Here is a 13,923-nt window from a genome sequence, read left to right as displayed (position 1 = left end):
ACAACCTGACAACCGAGAAAACCTAAGCAGCCTTAGCCAAGAAAAGCATCCAACACTTTTCATATATATATATATATATATGTATGTACATATATGTGTGTGTATAAACCATCTCAAATCTCTTTAAAAACGTACCATTATACAAAGACCTAGGACAGAGAATTTCTGTCAGTAAAAGAAATGGCAGATCAACAGATGAGACCAGTGGCGTCTTTCCTTCTGCTGCTGAATTTCTGCATGTACGCCATTGTTCTTGGAATCGGAGGATGGGCCATTAACAAAGCCATCAACCATGGCTTCGTCATCGGTATATATATACTTCTCTTCCCTCTCTCTTACCCTTTACCAAAAAACCTTAGATTCTTTTTTTGTTGTTGTTGCAAAAACCCTAGGTGCGGATTTCAGCCTTCCTGCCCATTTTTCGCCGATACATTTCCCGATGGGGAATGAGGCCACCGGATTCTTCGTGACGTTCGCATTGATCGCCGGAGTCGCCGGAGCTGCGTCGGTTATCTCCGGCGTCAACCACCTACGTTCTTGGACTCCGGCGAGTCTTCCGGCGGCCTCCACCGCCGCAATCATTGCTTGGTCACTCACCCTCCTCGCCATGGGGTCAGTAAATCATTATATACACACACACGACATACGTTACTTGTTCCGCAAGTCAACACCCGAAGAAAAAAAAAAGCCACGATCTGCACAATATAATATATCTTTATGGCCATGCAGATTTGGCTGCAAGGAAATTGAACTCGAGATAAGGAATGCTCGACTGGTGAGTAAAACCCCAGAATCTACACTAAAGTTTATGGTGTTGTGTGTGTAATATGTATAGATACATATACATATATACATATATATGTATTATAATTAATGATAATGATGATCGATGTTTTATTTTTCGGCAGAGGACGATGGAGGCATTTCTGATCATACTCTCCGCAACACAACTTGCATATATAGCCGCCATTTATGGAGCTCGAACATGAAAAATACGACTGCTTCTAAAATTTGTTTGATTGCAGAGAAAAAGATGATCGTTAATTTGGTGTGCCATATTATTTCTTTTTTTTTTGTCTTTTATTTTCTCCTTCTTCTTCTCCCTAACTTATATATTATGTGTGTGTTGTGTGGTTTGGATTTTGATTGATTGGACTTGTACTTAAAAAAAATAATAATATATATTTGTGAAAGAGAGAAAGTTTTATGTATTATAAGTTCACCAAATAAGGTTTAAAACCTTAATTCACACATCCAACAACATAACCGACCAGAAAAAAAAACAAAGAAGAGAGAAATGTAAGAAAGGTAAAATAGCTGTAACTGAAGACAAAAGAGTCAAAATACACAAAAGCTGCAACTGCTAATAATCACAGTACCTTTTTTTACTGCTACTAAATTACCTTTTTGGCAATTCTCACATGAAAATGCTTCGTAAAGTCTCGGACTTTTCGCCAACAAGGAGGGGAACCGAAGATCCTCTAACTGCCACAGCGGCTTCCTTCCATTGTCTGAAAACGGTTGGCTCTGCAACAGATTATACCATAAAAAGATTTTTCTTTTCATGCACTCAAATCACGAATTCAGAGGCGAATTGCTAAATATGAGAAAACAAGAAACACCATATCATTCTGTTCAACCCGGCCATTATTGACGCATATAAGCTTGATTTGCTTTGTATATCTATCTATCTATCAAGATTTAGAGAATCCGTTTTAGATGTTATTTCCGACAAGCAAGAATCAGTGATCAACATTGAAGAACAAAACCCACTTACAGAACCCATCAAGTATATAAAGCCTTAGTGCATCATTTGCATTCATGAAGCCGGTAGACCAGATACTGACTGGTTCAGCTATAACTGTGTTTTAAGAGAAAGAAATCAATGGTGAAGGCGCACAAGTTTATAGAAACGCTTACCCGAGTTTTAATTTCTGGACCCTGTTATCACATCAAACAAGCCACAGCAACTTAACCACGATGTTCTCCGGGCGATACCGAGTGGTGGTCTCACTGGAGCCTGAGAAGGGGTAAAAAACAAGAACGAGTTCAGTTTCAGTTCTTGGTAACTAGGAGGAAAGAAGAATGAATGAATCAGATCAGACAAAAATAAAGGGTAAGGAGGAAATACATCTGTCTCATGAGATATGGGAACCTCGGATTCTTTGATGCCTTCAGGAACACCACTGTTTTCGGATACAGGTAATTCTTTCAGGTCAGAATCAATTCCACCTGAAGAAGCCACTCTATTCTCGTCAGATGCAGAGAAATCTTTGGCGGTGTTCTCATTTACATTAGGTAACGATTCCTCTACACCCACATTCGAGATCGAGACCACCTTATCAACTGCTGAGGCTACAGAACCTTTCTCTGATATATTCTCTATCTGAATCTGTTCCTCAGATACCTTCAGTAACATTTTGCCCTCGTCTTCCTTCAGGTCGGAATCAATTCCACCTGAAGAAGCCTCTCCATTCTCGCCAGATGGAGAAAAATCTTCGGCCGCATTCTCATATATGTTAGGTAACGATTCCTCTTCATCCACATTTGAGATTGAGACAACCTTATCAACTGTTGAGATTACAGAAGCTTTCTCTGATATATTCTCGATTTGAATCTGTTCCTCAGAGTTGGGCTCATCGATCATAGTTGATTCCAATCGAGCATTTGCAGCAGCAGAAGAAGAAATTGCTTGTTTTGACAAAGAATTTGTAATTACTTCAGCAGCCATGTCCCCTGCCTCCTTGTCATCTCTCTTCTCAATTTCCTGAGATTCATCATCCGAACTGCTGCTGCTGCTGCTACTGCTGCTAGAGCTCTTGTCCTGTTCAGGGATTGAATCAATGACCTCTATGTTCTTCTCAGGTTTCAGTTCCTTTTCGATTTTGATGGAGTCTTCCTCAATGAATCCAGAAGCTTCTTTCACAGGTTCCTCTTCCTCCATGGTTTTGAACTGATGGTTATTCTCATTGTCAAGAGATGCCGGGGAATTAACACTATTGTCACTCTCCCTCTCTTCTTGGCTTCTCGGATCATCGTTTCCTAGAACAAGGTTTAGGACAAAGCCAATTACTTGCCAGCATAGAAGGGCAGCAATCAAACATTACAACATCCTAAGAGGAATTGAAACTTAATCTCTATCCTCATAGAGACTAATCAAGTCATTTTCATCCATCAAATCTCCGGACATGAACAACTACCAAAACCCAAAAAGTTATCGATCAAAGCAGAATTAGCCAAAACCCCGAAAAACCACAATATCTCGATCATATGGAATAGCAAGAGCAGCTTTAATCGTGAATCCAGCAACCCAAACAAACAATCCCAAGTGATACAAAATCTAGAGCCAATCAAGCAGAGAGAAGAAACCCTAAAAAACAGTACCAACCAAAACGAGATTCGACCTCACGCATTAGCATCTATGAATATGATAAAATGAACCAGGAAAATCAAACATCAAAAACCCAATCGAAAGAAGCGGAAGGAAGGAATTATCATATACCCATTTGCTTGAATCACAAAATCACACTATCAAAATCTGAAGTTTGTAACCTATATATAACGAATCCGCTGAAACCCAGATCAAACCGAAGCCGATAATCAAATTAGGTACCTCAAAAGGACCCGACAGCAACACCATAAAAAACGTTAACGAGTGATTGAATAATTGAGATACAGACAGGCAAGCGGAAAAAGCAAAAGCAGAAACTAGTGGATTACGGGCTGTGAAATTCACAAAAAATAAGGGATTTAGTGTAAAAAATTTTGAAAGTACCATGGTTTGATTTGGTGGAGATGGTGATTTGATTGGAAGCTTGTTCCTTCTTTTTCCTGGCAGCTTTCCTCTTCTTAGCACCCGAAGGCATGATTAAGGGATTCTTCTAAGCCTGTTGGGATCTCTACAGCTATGGCGGATCGTGGCTTCTCTCTCTCTCTCTCTCTCTGTAAAAAAAAAAATGTTTGTGATGATTTTTTTTCTTCCTGAAATGCGAAGTTTCGAAAATCAAATCGTACAAGTGGGAAACTCTGGGTATTGCAATTTAGTATTTATACTCTCTAATTATTTTTTATTTATTTTCCATTTTAACAAACCTATAACTGAAACCAAAGCTAATTTATTGTTTTGGATTATCTAGTTTTTTTTTATATAATTATTTTCCTTCTTTTTTTTCGGAAAATTAATTTGTCGAAATGGTATAATGTGGTATTTTTCTTGTACTATTAATTAAATAGATATTATATTAATGTCACCCATTTTATGATGTGACTAATATACATAGGCATACAAATTTCTGAAATTAATCATTGCTAATAGAACTGGTAATATTATATTTACGAACTTTATATTTGTCCACTGTCATATTGCAACAATATGTTGTTTATATTGATAAACTATATTATATTAGTTGGAAATCTTTCACTAAGATAATGATTAGCCTCCAGGTCTTATCTTAATTCTCACACGGATACATAATTGTATGTTGTTTATATTGATAAACTAAATCATAATTAAACCAAAGATTCGCATTTATTTCGGTTTCTGATTATCTTGCTAACGATTTTTTTGTTAAGATTTTTTTTCTACGAGGCAAAAAGAGTTATAATAGACAATAGGGCACGTGGTTTTAATTAATTTTAGAACGATACATGGTGGTTAAGTTTTTTTTTTTTTTTTTTTTGCCGTTTCAATCTGTTTGAATTTTCTCGAAGACGATGGATTTTGGTAGAAAAATTGCGATATTTAATAAAACAAAACTAAATTTGAAACCACTAACGCATGTAAGTGCGAGTCTATATCATTGGTTATTAAAACCATGAGTTGGCGTTGGATATAATTCGTTAATTTCTGTGAAAAATCTATAATTTTTAATTAAAATTAGCAAATTATATCATATCATCACATTGAGACGGAATTAATAAATCTTATTAAAATAAATAAAGGGAGAAGAATATAGCATGCACAACTATATATATATATATATATATTAAATTCCCATAGTATTCTATGCTATTTAATAATGTCTTCACATTTATTTTTTTTATGGGATAATTCCATTTAAAACTCTGTACTTTTTTCTCGTCGTAATTTAAACCCTATATTTTTTTTATCCAAAAAAATATTGTATTTTTAAAAATTGGCAATTAAAACTCCATACTTTTAAAAATTGGCAAATAAAACCCTGAACGAAAAAATATATTATTTAATGCTGACATGACATCCTAGTCATCTGCCACATCATCAATCCCTAATATTTAATAATATTAATTAATATAAAATAAAAATAAAATATTAAAAATAAAATATTAAAAATAAAAATAAAATTTTAAAAATTATACACATACATATATAATGAAATGATATACATATATACACATATATAAAAATATTTATATATATACACACATAGGGAAAAATACATATATAACACATACATATAAAACATATAATAATTATACACATATATAGATATATATGTATCATATGTATATATATGTATATATGTATATATAAATATATTTATATATGTATATAATTTTAAAATTTTTATAAACATGTTTATTATATGTGTATAATTTTATGAATATATATAATTTTTAAAATTTTATTTTTATTTTTATTTTATATTAATTAATATTATTAAATATTAGGGATCGATGATGTGACAGATGACTAGGATGCCATGTCAGCATTAAATAATATTGTTTTTCGTTCAGGGTTTTATTTGCTAATTTTTAAAAGTATAGAGTTTTAATTGCCAATTTTTAAAAGTACAATGTTTTTTTGGATTAAAAAAAAGTATAGGGTTTAAATTGAGATGAGAAAAAAGTATAAGGTTTTAAATGAAATTATCTAAACCCTAAACCCACTTCGAGTCTTCGGCTGACTCCAACCAAACCCCCCGAAGCTTTAACTGAGATTTGACCTTCAAACCGCGCTCAGTACGCGGTAGGGGGGAAACCCTCCCGTTCCGATGTTATATAAAATAGTATTTAGTTTTTGCACAACCAAAAATGTGGCCTCGTCCAATTGTGGCTTAGATCTTTGGGTTTTTTGTTTGGGCTACCGTTGCTCGAATACATTGGGCTTCTTATGGCCTATTATTGAGTTTTAATTCTTTATTGGGCCTTCAGTCTTTCATGGGCCCTTGACCTTATATTAGTATCATGTTAATTCAGTTTTTATTATAATTAGACCATGCTTGGGATTTCGATATTCCCAAAATTAAATATACCCTATTAAAGAAAAAGAATCATTTTTTTTTGTAAAGCCATTGGCTCTAATAATGTAAATTAAATATTCCTAAAAAAACAAACAAAAAGGAAATTGTGGTTGATGTACTTTTTTTTCTATTGAGCTTTGTGAAAAGTCACGGAGACCAAAAAAAAAAAAACGAAGTCAGAACGACGACGTATTGGTCAGAGCACTATATAAGAGATTTATAGGGGTCGAGGGGAGAGAGGCAGTTACTTTTGTCGGAGAAGCTATGGCCGTCGAAGACGCTCCGAGACCTGTCGTTGGCGACGAAGCGAACGCTGATCCTATGCAAAGGCCGGCGTCGAGGGGAGAGAGGCAGTTACTTTTGTCGGAGAAGCTATGGCCGTCGAAGACGCTCCGAGACCTGTCGTTGGCGACGAAGCGAACGCTGATCCTATGCAAAGGCCGGCGGATGGAGCCGATGATGAAATTGAAGAGGCGGAGGAGGGAGAGATCGTCGGCGGGGATGGAGACGGAGATGGAGACATTGACGGAACGCGCAAATCGGAGGCTGCGGCTCCTCAGACGCACCCTCTTGAGCAATCATGGACTTTCTGGTTCGATAATCCGTCTGTAAAATCCAAGCAGGTCACCTGGGGAAGCTCCCTGCGCCCCGTTTACACCTTCTCTACTGCCGAGGAGTTCTGGAGGTGAAATTTCCGTCCCGATATCTCCTCTTTCGATCCTTTTTTTCTTTTGTTTCTGCGTAGATATTTTGGTTGAATGCTGAATTTGTGAGAAAAACGTTATCTGTTGTTGATCGAATTCCAACGTTATTGTGTTGTCTTGACTGTGTTTTGCGATTTGGTCATGCCTTTGCTCGTATGCACATGAAAATTTGGCACTTCTGTATGACAAAAAATCATTGAACTTGAGCTGATATCCGAGCAGAAATTGATATTGGTGAACATAAAAATCGTTCCTTTCCGTGGAAGCCATGCGTTTTTATTCTAGATACCTGCTTGTGGATTGTTTTGGAGTCATGGATAATGGCTTGTTTGGTGGTTTCAGTGAGGGCCAACTTGAGTGGTCTATAAAATCACAAGCTGGTTTGCTTTAAGATCCTGCGCTACAGGAGAGACACACTATCTCCTATGGTTTCTTATAGGATGAGAGTTACACCACAGTATTTCCTCGTCTGTCTGCTGGGCCTTACAAGAATTTTGACTCTAGTAGTGGAGCCTGCTATCTTTTGAGTTAGTTCGAGATTACAGATTTTGGAAGGGTCGTCTCTTTTCTTGTGATATTTTATATTTATGCGGTAACACAACAAATGATGAACAAGCAACCTCTCAGGACATATAAGCTCCGAGTTACGCATGTAAACAGCAATGCTAGTGTTTAGGGTGCCATCTCTTTATTCTGTTTGGTAATGGTTCTATCAGTGGGCGTTTGTGTTGGCTTCTTCATACTATCTATTCTCCATCGTTTCATATTTTCGAATGTTTGTTTCAAAAACAATTCATGCTTTTGCAGCCTGTACAATAACATACGCCATCCAAGCAAGTTGGCCCACGGAGCCGATTTCTACTGTTTCAAACACAAAATCGAACCAAAATGGGAGGATCCTATTTGCGCGAATGGAGGGAAGTGGACCATGACCTTCTCCAAGGGAAAGTCTGATACTTGTTGGCTCTACACTGTATGGGTTTTTACTCTTTTATTAAGTAGCCGAATTCTTCCCAGCTCTATCATCTTCTAGAAGAGAAGAGCTTATTGGCGCCGAATGTTTTTTTTTTCTCATGCGCTTTGTAGTTACTTGCATTGATTGGAGAACAATTTGATCATGGGGATGAGATCTGTGGAGCGGTTGTCAACATCAGAGGAAAACAAGAAAGGATATCCCTTTGGACAAAAAACGCCACCAACGAAGCTGCCCAAGTAAGAAAAAAACCCCCATATCATCAGAATCTTAAGACCATAAGAGAAAACATATTTTCAGTTCTCAGTTCTTGCCATTGGATACAAATTTGTTGCAGGTAAGCATCGGAAGACAGTGGAAGGAGTTTTTAGATTACAACGAGTCCATATGTTTCATCATTCACGTAAGAACTACTACAGATAATCTTCATAGTCGAAGTGCTGTGATGGTGATTTTGCTTTTGAGATCAATGGTCTTTCGGTTTTGGTTTTCAGGAGGATGCGAAGAAGCACGACAGAGGCGCCAAGAGCGCATACACCGTCTAAAGACACAAGACAAAAGCATTAATCTCCCTTCCCTTTCACTGCTGTTTTATACGATCATTCACATTTGCCATGTGTTCCCTGACATTTTTTATATCACATTTAACAGTTTATTCGACAGCATCATTTTCCTTTTTGTCGTCCTATAGACCACGGTTTCAATATATACAAACGCCGAGTTTTCTATATGCAAGGGACAAATGAAAGTTACATTTAAATCTACATATATAGACCAAATGATTGTGTGTGTATATACATATATATTCCATCAGGGTAATCAACTGAGTTACTGTTTCAAAATTTTGCGTGGGAGCGAGCAATAGAGTTGTTACAGTTCACTCTAAAGAATCTCCCCCTCTTCTAAATCAACAACCAAAACAGACAAGTCGGGTTCAATGTCGTCTTCTTTCATGAACAGACCCAACTTCTCAAGCAATCGAGGAAAGGTAGAGCTCATGAGCTTCTCCATCTCTCTCTCCACCCTCCGGTTGTGTTCTTCTTCAATCTTGGCGGCTTCTTCCATCTGTATATACACACACACAAGCCATATGAGAACCCTTTCTTTGTTTTAAAAAAAAAAAGAAACTTTTTTGAGTGAAGAATGGTAAAAACACCTTCTGTAGAGCAAGCCGCTGCTTCTCACGCTCCATCTTCAACTCCGTTTCTTTTTTCTTCCGTGTAGAAGCCTCGGCTGCTCTCACATCTGCTTCGATTCTCGCTTTCTCTGCTTCGATTCTTGCTTTCTCTGCTTCCATTCTTGCCTTCTCTGCTTATTATGAAATGCCCAAAATTTTAGAGAACCCAAATAGAGGTGGAGAAGCAAGTTGTTTTTTCCAGTGTCACATGTGAATGCAGTAATACCTTCCTGCTGCATTCTTTCTAGCCGTTCTCTCTCTTGTTGTAGTTTGATCAGATCAGTACTGCTACAACCCTGCAGGGCGATAGAACAGGATTCTCAGGAATATATGCGTATTGCAACCTATCAAACACAGATAAAAACTTGCCATTGATTAATATTTATAATTGTGATGGGATCGATGCCAGGAGAAGAAATCATTACATTAGCAAGAGCTTTTCTCTGTTTGGCTTTCATGATGGTGTCAGAAAATCGGCACCTGAGCATTGCAGCACGAAGAGCCTTTGGAGATAAGGGCGCACCATCGGTTGTAGTCTTCAAATCTGCAACCAGAAGAGAAATCTTAAGAAACCAAACTAAACAAGAGTGTCACTCAAAGTCATTAACAAGAACAATCCTCACCTATGTCCGATGAAAGGCCGTCTGAAGGTTTCTGAAGCTGAGAACTTTGGCAACCATTTTCCTCCTCCATTGAACTCACCCATCCTTCATTCAAACAAAATTCAAAGGCGTATCGAATGCTCAGTTACGGATCAAGTTATTACAGAAATAGAAGAACATTACAAGTACATTACATGAAAATGAAAGGGAAAAAAAAAGACTTTGTTCCCTCACCATCAGAATGTGGATCTGACTTGCTAGGCTGTGAATCTGAAGTGCTTTTTTCCTGACATTCCTGTTTCAAAGAGAGTCACAGTGAGTTCCGATATGGCTGATGGTGATACTAAACACAAGATAACAGGAATTATATATCAAAGCTAAGGTGGAGTGTCCATATATACCGCTACCGAAAAAGCTTCACTTTCTTTATCTCTGCAGGATCTCGCCAAAGTGTTATCTAGCTCTGGACAATTCTTTGAAGGGGTACTGATCTTGAGGCAAATGCAAGCAGTATTGCCACATGAACCACATTTCCGGGCAGAAAAATTCGGGGCTCCATTTGCAAGATCATGTTGCCCACAACCATTGGCAACTACATCGATTTCCAGCAGATTAGCTCAATACCAGAGCCAAAAAGCAGAGTAATTCTGCAACTTTTACGGTTGTACCTTTGCTCTGATGCTCCACAATCAATCTGGTTGCAAACTGGCCCTGATCCGGCTTCTTAAGCCCCAGCAGGAAAACGAATAAACATATCGTCAGAAAGTTATTCAGAAAAATACAGAGCAATCTCCATTTGTTAAGTGCAGGGGAGGGTTTTGTTCAGAAATCTTACCTTAGTTGCTATGTCTGTTGGACTTACAGAGTGAGAAGCCTTTTTGGCCTTCTCTTCCACCAGCTTCGACAAAAGAGGAACCTTTCTGGCTTTCTCTTCCACTGGCTTCGACGACGAGACAGGAGAGATTCTAGGGGATGCCACTGTTTGATGTCTGCTCTGTCCTGGACTATCAACTTCAACCTCAAACAATTTGGTATTGCGTTTCCTCTGCAGTAATTTCCATCTGAGCGCAAAAATCTCATTTAGCTCCTTCGCCATCCGGTGAACCATATTCTCTGGAGGATTATACAGCATTGCATTGGAGAAGGTTAATCTGACATCAGCCGCAAACTCTTCTTTGCTATTGTACCCGTTCTTCGCAAGTTTGCATTCAATCGTACTGAAATCCATTGGCTTGGGTATGACAGAGAAGTAATCGGGAATATTCAGTTTAACAGGATCCACGGGTTTAGCAAAAACCCATCCAAATCGGTGCTCCTTGATTGATTTCAGCAGCAAAGAACACTGATGAAACACATTGCGGACAAGTTTCTGCTTCTTCCTTGTCTGAAACTCATCTAGTTCCTCGGGTCCACGCTTTCTCGAGCGATTGGCGCTAGAGATATCTTCACCGGCTGGCTGCTCAGTTTTCTTCTCCTTATGGCTGCAGCCATTGATAATCGCCACTTTATGGAAACTTCTCTCAGCACCTTCGGAACGAAACTTGATCCTCAGTTTCCTGAGACCGCCCATTCTCAAACTCTGAAAAACCTAGAACAAGTAGATGAATAGAGTTTCAAAACAAGAAGAATGTTTCAGCGTTCTCCCCGACGAAAGGCAAATCCTCGTCGGAGATGGCAGGAGAGAGCGATTCACAGAATCCGCAACTTGGGCGGAAGAGTAGAAGAGATAATTCGGAGAATTTCCAGATTTTCAGCACACAGAGCGGTTAATTCAACGATCAAGCGAGAATTCAGGAAAAAAACGAACGAAACCTAGATTGACAATCGAAACCCAGAGAGCGAGAGGCCATAGAGAGAGCGCGAGTACCTGTGAGATTGCGACAAACTTAGGACGGTCGAGGTAAGAGATCGGATCCCGCCGGGAATTCGCCGGGAACAATCAACAGAGACTGAGAGAACTCAAGAGGATATGAGATTTGAGGAACCAGAATAGCGTCAAATAAATGATTAGGGTTTAGGGTTTATAGATTTTTATACTTTACGTGTTTCCATTTTTACTCTCCGCGCTAAATCTTCGGAACTGTCTTCCTAGATTTAACAAATCCAATCGCCCTCCCAAACAATTTCGGGACCAATACCACATAATTTATAATATTAAATTATAAATTATAATTTTTAAATTTTTTTTAATTTAACTAAAAATAACTAAAAAATTAACTAAAATAAAAAGTAACTAACAAATCTATAAATTTCTTAATTTAATTTAGGATATCAAATTTCAAATTATATATAAAGAGAAAACGATTTAAAAAAATAAAATTAACAAGATTGTGATAATATTTTTTAATTTTACTTTTTAAATATAAAAAATTAAAATATTAAATGGTAATAATGTTAATCAATATTAATATTCTCTAATTATATTTTAAAAAATCTTTAAAAATAAATAAATTATATAAAATAAAATGATAAAATATACAATTTTAAAAAAAAATTAATATGGGTCCTCTTGAAGGTGGAGCCCTGTGCAATGGCTCCATTAGCACACCCCTTACGTTCTACAAACCTATATAAAACGTAAATTTTTTTTAGGTAACCAGGTATTCTAGGCCCAAAGGTTCAAACTAATCTCAATCCATGCGCATGACCCTGCAACACACACGTGGTATGTGAAACATCCGAAGGTGGCAGGAGGAGAATCTCCATACTCTGGGTGTTGAATCCACAACTTCGTTTACAAAAAGGGACTCTCAAACCAACAGAGTTGGGAGATTCCCCTTATATAAAACCTAAACTTATCACTAACTTGAATTAAATCTTGCACTTTAAGTTTTTGGTTTTTTGTTTAAATTATATAAATCAATAAAAAAAACATGAATTAATAGATGTTAATAAATGGGAAAAAAAGGGAGGAAGAAGTGGAAGGTTTGATATTTCTTTATTTATTTGATGGATAAAATTATTTTTCATGTAAATGATAAAGTTATCCGTTTATGTAGTTTGGAATTTTAACTGAATTTTAGTAAATGATAAAGTTTAAGTTTTTATTTGGATTTGTCTCTATATTTTATTATATTATCTATCTATTTAGTAAATTCTATTCAAGTTTATTTCCTTTTAGCAAATTCTTTTATTGAAGGAAGGAATGGAAAGGCACTATAAAATTTTCATGCATGCATAACGATGTTCGAAGCTGTTAGTGTGATCGATAACGATTACCGGTTTGACGCCTTGAGCCGGTTTAGTCGGTTTAATATGGGGGGCCCGGTTTAACCGGTTGGGGAAAGATTGGGAGTGTCGGCAGTGGGAAACATGCAAAAGCCGTAAGAGCGAAGGGAATAATGTCAATCTCTGTCAGGAGGACCACTTCCTAACGTCCATACCATACCATTACTATATATATATATATATATATTTCCAACATTATATATATATTTCCAACATTTAATTACTTAAGACAAAAATATACTGAAATTTAGACTTACGTGTCGAATTCTTCAATAAATGGGTTTCGTGATCTATCAACAACTGCGGAAACTGATTTAAAAATACATTAATATATATATATATAAATAAAATATGGTTGAGCACGCAGATAGATGCATATGTGCGTTGGATCTAGGTTTATGACCAATCTACTAGGAAACTGCTTGTCTTTAATCACATGCGTCTTTTCTTTATTATTTTTGTTAGGATCTTTGCGATGTGGGGGAGAAAGATTATACAAATACAAATACAAAAAAAAAAGATTATATAAATATAATAATATTTAAATATACAATGGAAATTAGTTCAAGCACCACTTCATTTTGTCTATTTCCAACGGACCCACCGTTTTCAAACTGCAATTAATTTTACATTTTTTTCTTTATTTGGTGATTTTTGCTTCACTTGGATCTGAATACAAAAATCTTTTTTTTTTTTATAAATAAAATCTAGATGCTGATAGAATGATCGGGAAAAACGAAATCTAGACGTGGATTTACTAATCTTATGATAGTAAATAAAATCTAAAGCAGGTCAAATTCTGATCGAACATAATACTATTGTATATACATATATAATATTCATCATTTATATATTTATTTTGTTGAATAAAACTTGGGAGCCGCGTGGAGTAAAATCAATCAAATCATTCTCAAAGTATTGGAAGTCAATATTTTAGCAACTCTTCCATCACCGAAATCGAAGGTTTTTAAAATCCTAGTCGTCACTCGTCAGTGAAGAGATCTGAAGGGAAAGAGAG

At 36.6% G+C, this 13,923-nt stretch overlaps 5 protein-coding genes across 8 annotated transcripts in view; 3 read left to right on the top strand and 2 right to left on the bottom strand.

Moving 5' to 3' along the window:
• Positions 1–90: 90 nt before the first annotated feature.
• Positions 91–1,211, top strand: LOC104806110. Its single transcript, XM_010530830.2, has 4 exons — positions 91–307; positions 393–612; positions 730–775; positions 909–1,211. Exons 1-4 carry the CDS (start codon positions 181–183, stop codon positions 987–989), a joined length of 474 nt encoding a protein of 157 aa, XP_010529132.1. The 5' UTR covers positions 91–180; the 3' UTR covers positions 990–1,211.
• LOC104806111 (suppressor protein SRP40) lies at positions 1,194–4,011 on the bottom strand. Of its 2 annotated transcripts, none has more exons than XM_010530831.1 (4): positions 3,776–4,011; positions 2,132–3,042; positions 1,921–2,020; positions 1,194–1,527 (listed from the first exon to the last, which is right to left on the bottom strand). In XM_010530831.1, exons 1-3 carry the CDS (start codon positions 3,864–3,866, stop codon positions 1,928–1,930), a joined length of 1,095 nt encoding a protein of 364 aa, XP_010529133.1. In that variant the 5' UTR covers positions 3,867–4,011; the 3' UTR covers positions 1,194–1,527; positions 1,921–1,927. The 2 variants fall into 2 exon arrangements, with proteins under 2 accessions (XP_010529133.1, XP_019057319.1); XM_019201774.1 differs by lacking the exon at positions 3,776–4,011 and adding an exon at positions 3,503–3,594.
• A 2,439-nt stretch (positions 4,012–6,450) lies between these two features.
• LOC104806109 (eukaryotic translation initiation factor 4E-1-like) lies at positions 6,451–8,576 on the top strand. Of its 2 annotated transcripts, XM_019201773.1 has the most exons (6): positions 6,451–6,550; positions 6,661–6,906; positions 7,733–7,898; positions 8,012–8,137; positions 8,236–8,301; positions 8,393–8,576. In XM_019201773.1, exons 1-6 carry the CDS (start codon positions 6,486–6,488, stop codon positions 8,441–8,443), a joined length of 720 nt encoding a protein of 239 aa, XP_019057318.1. In that variant the 5' UTR covers positions 6,451–6,485; the 3' UTR covers positions 8,444–8,576. The 2 variants fall into 2 exon arrangements, with proteins under 2 accessions (XP_019057318.1, XP_010529131.1); XM_010530829.2 differs by lacking the exon at positions 6,451–6,550 and having other exon boundaries at positions 6,570–6,906.
• A 71-nt stretch (positions 8,577–8,647) lies between these two features.
• On the bottom strand, positions 8,648–11,727 carry LOC104806108 (transcription factor GTE12). Of its 2 annotated transcripts, none has more exons than XM_010530828.2 (10): positions 11,545–11,727; positions 10,513–11,265; positions 10,346–10,397; positions 10,079–10,269; positions 9,912–9,972; positions 9,699–9,782; positions 9,501–9,619; positions 9,302–9,371; positions 9,055–9,206; positions 8,648–8,963 (listed from the first exon to the last, which is right to left on the bottom strand). In XM_010530828.2, the coding sequence occupies exons 2-10, from the start codon at positions 11,245–11,247 to the stop codon at positions 8,781–8,783; spliced, it is 1,647 nt and encodes a 548-aa protein (XP_010529130.1). In that variant the 5' UTR covers positions 11,248–11,265; positions 11,545–11,727; the 3' UTR covers positions 8,648–8,780. The 2 variants fall into 2 exon arrangements, with proteins under 2 accessions (XP_010529130.1, XP_010529129.1); XM_010530827.2 differs by having other exon boundaries at positions 10,346–10,400; positions 11,545–11,726.
• A 2,090-nt stretch (positions 11,728–13,817) lies between these two features.
• LOC104806107 (probable methyltransferase PMT14) overlaps positions 13,818–13,923 on the top strand; it is a 4,504-nt gene continuing 4,398 nt past the window's right edge. Inside the window, exon 1 of the mRNA XM_010530824.2 lies at positions 13,818–13,914. The gene's annotated coding sequence lies outside the window, so the exon portion shown is untranslated. The remainder of the gene's footprint in view (positions 13,915–13,923) is intronic.

This window comes from Tarenaya hassleriana, unplaced genomic scaffold (assembly GCF_000463585.1).
Source record: "Tarenaya hassleriana unplaced genomic scaffold, ASM46358v1 Cleome12, whole genome shotgun sequence".
Classification (NCBI taxonomy): Eukaryota; Viridiplantae; Streptophyta; class Magnoliopsida; order Brassicales; family Cleomaceae; genus Tarenaya; species Tarenaya hassleriana.
This window is presented reverse-complemented; position numbering and strand designations above follow the sequence as displayed.

Excerpts from the sequence above, each read along its gene's own strand:
- LOC104806110 (XM_010530830.2), top strand. The coding sequence starts at position 181 with ATGGCAGATCAACAGATGAGACCAGTGGCGTCTTTCCTTCTGCTGCTG. Across the intron at positions 308-392 it reads CAACCATGGCTTCGTCATCG|GTGCGGATTTCAGCCTTCCT; the intron begins GTATATATATAC and ends CAAAAACCCTAG. Across the intron at positions 613-729 it reads CTCACCCTCCTCGCCATGGG|ATTTGGCTGCAAGGAAATTG; the intron begins GTCAGTAAATCA and ends ATGGCCATGCAG.
- LOC104806111 (XM_010530831.1), bottom strand. The coding sequence starts at position 3,866 with ATGCCTTCGGGTGCTAAGAAGAGGAAAGCTGCCAGGAAAAAGAAGGAA. Across the intron at positions 3,043-3,775 it reads CTCCACCAAATCAAACCATG|GAAACGATGATCCGAGAAGC; the intron begins GTACTTTCAAAA and ends ACCTTGTTCTAG. Across the intron at positions 2,021-2,131 it reads CCATATCTCATGAGACAGAT|GCTCCAGTGAGACCACCACT; the intron begins GTATTTCCTCCT and ends ACCCCTTCTCAG.
- LOC104806109 (XM_019201773.1), top strand. The coding sequence starts at position 6,486 with ATGGCCGTCGAAGACGCTCCGAGACCTGTCGTTGGCGACGAAGCGAAC. Across the intron at positions 6,551-6,660 it reads AACGCTGATCCTATGCAAAG|GCCGGCGGATGGAGCCGATG; the intron begins GCCGGCGTCGAG and ends TCCTATGCAAAG. Across the intron at positions 8,302-8,392 it reads CCATATGTTTCATCATTCAC|GAGGATGCGAAGAAGCACGA; the intron begins GTAAGAACTACT and ends TTTGGTTTTCAG.
- LOC104806108 (XM_010530827.2), bottom strand. The coding sequence starts at position 11,247 with ATGGGCGGTCTCAGGAAACTGAGGATCAAGTTTCGTTCCGAAGGTGCT. Across the intron at positions 9,372-9,500 it reads AGAGAAAAGCTCTTGCTAAT|GGTTGTAGCAGTACTGATCT; the intron begins GTAATGATTTCT and ends ATCGCCCTGCAG. Across the intron at positions 9,207-9,301 it reads AGAAAGAATGCAGCAGGAAG|AGAAGGCAAGAATGGAAGCA; the intron begins GTATTACTGCAT and ends CATAATAAGCAG.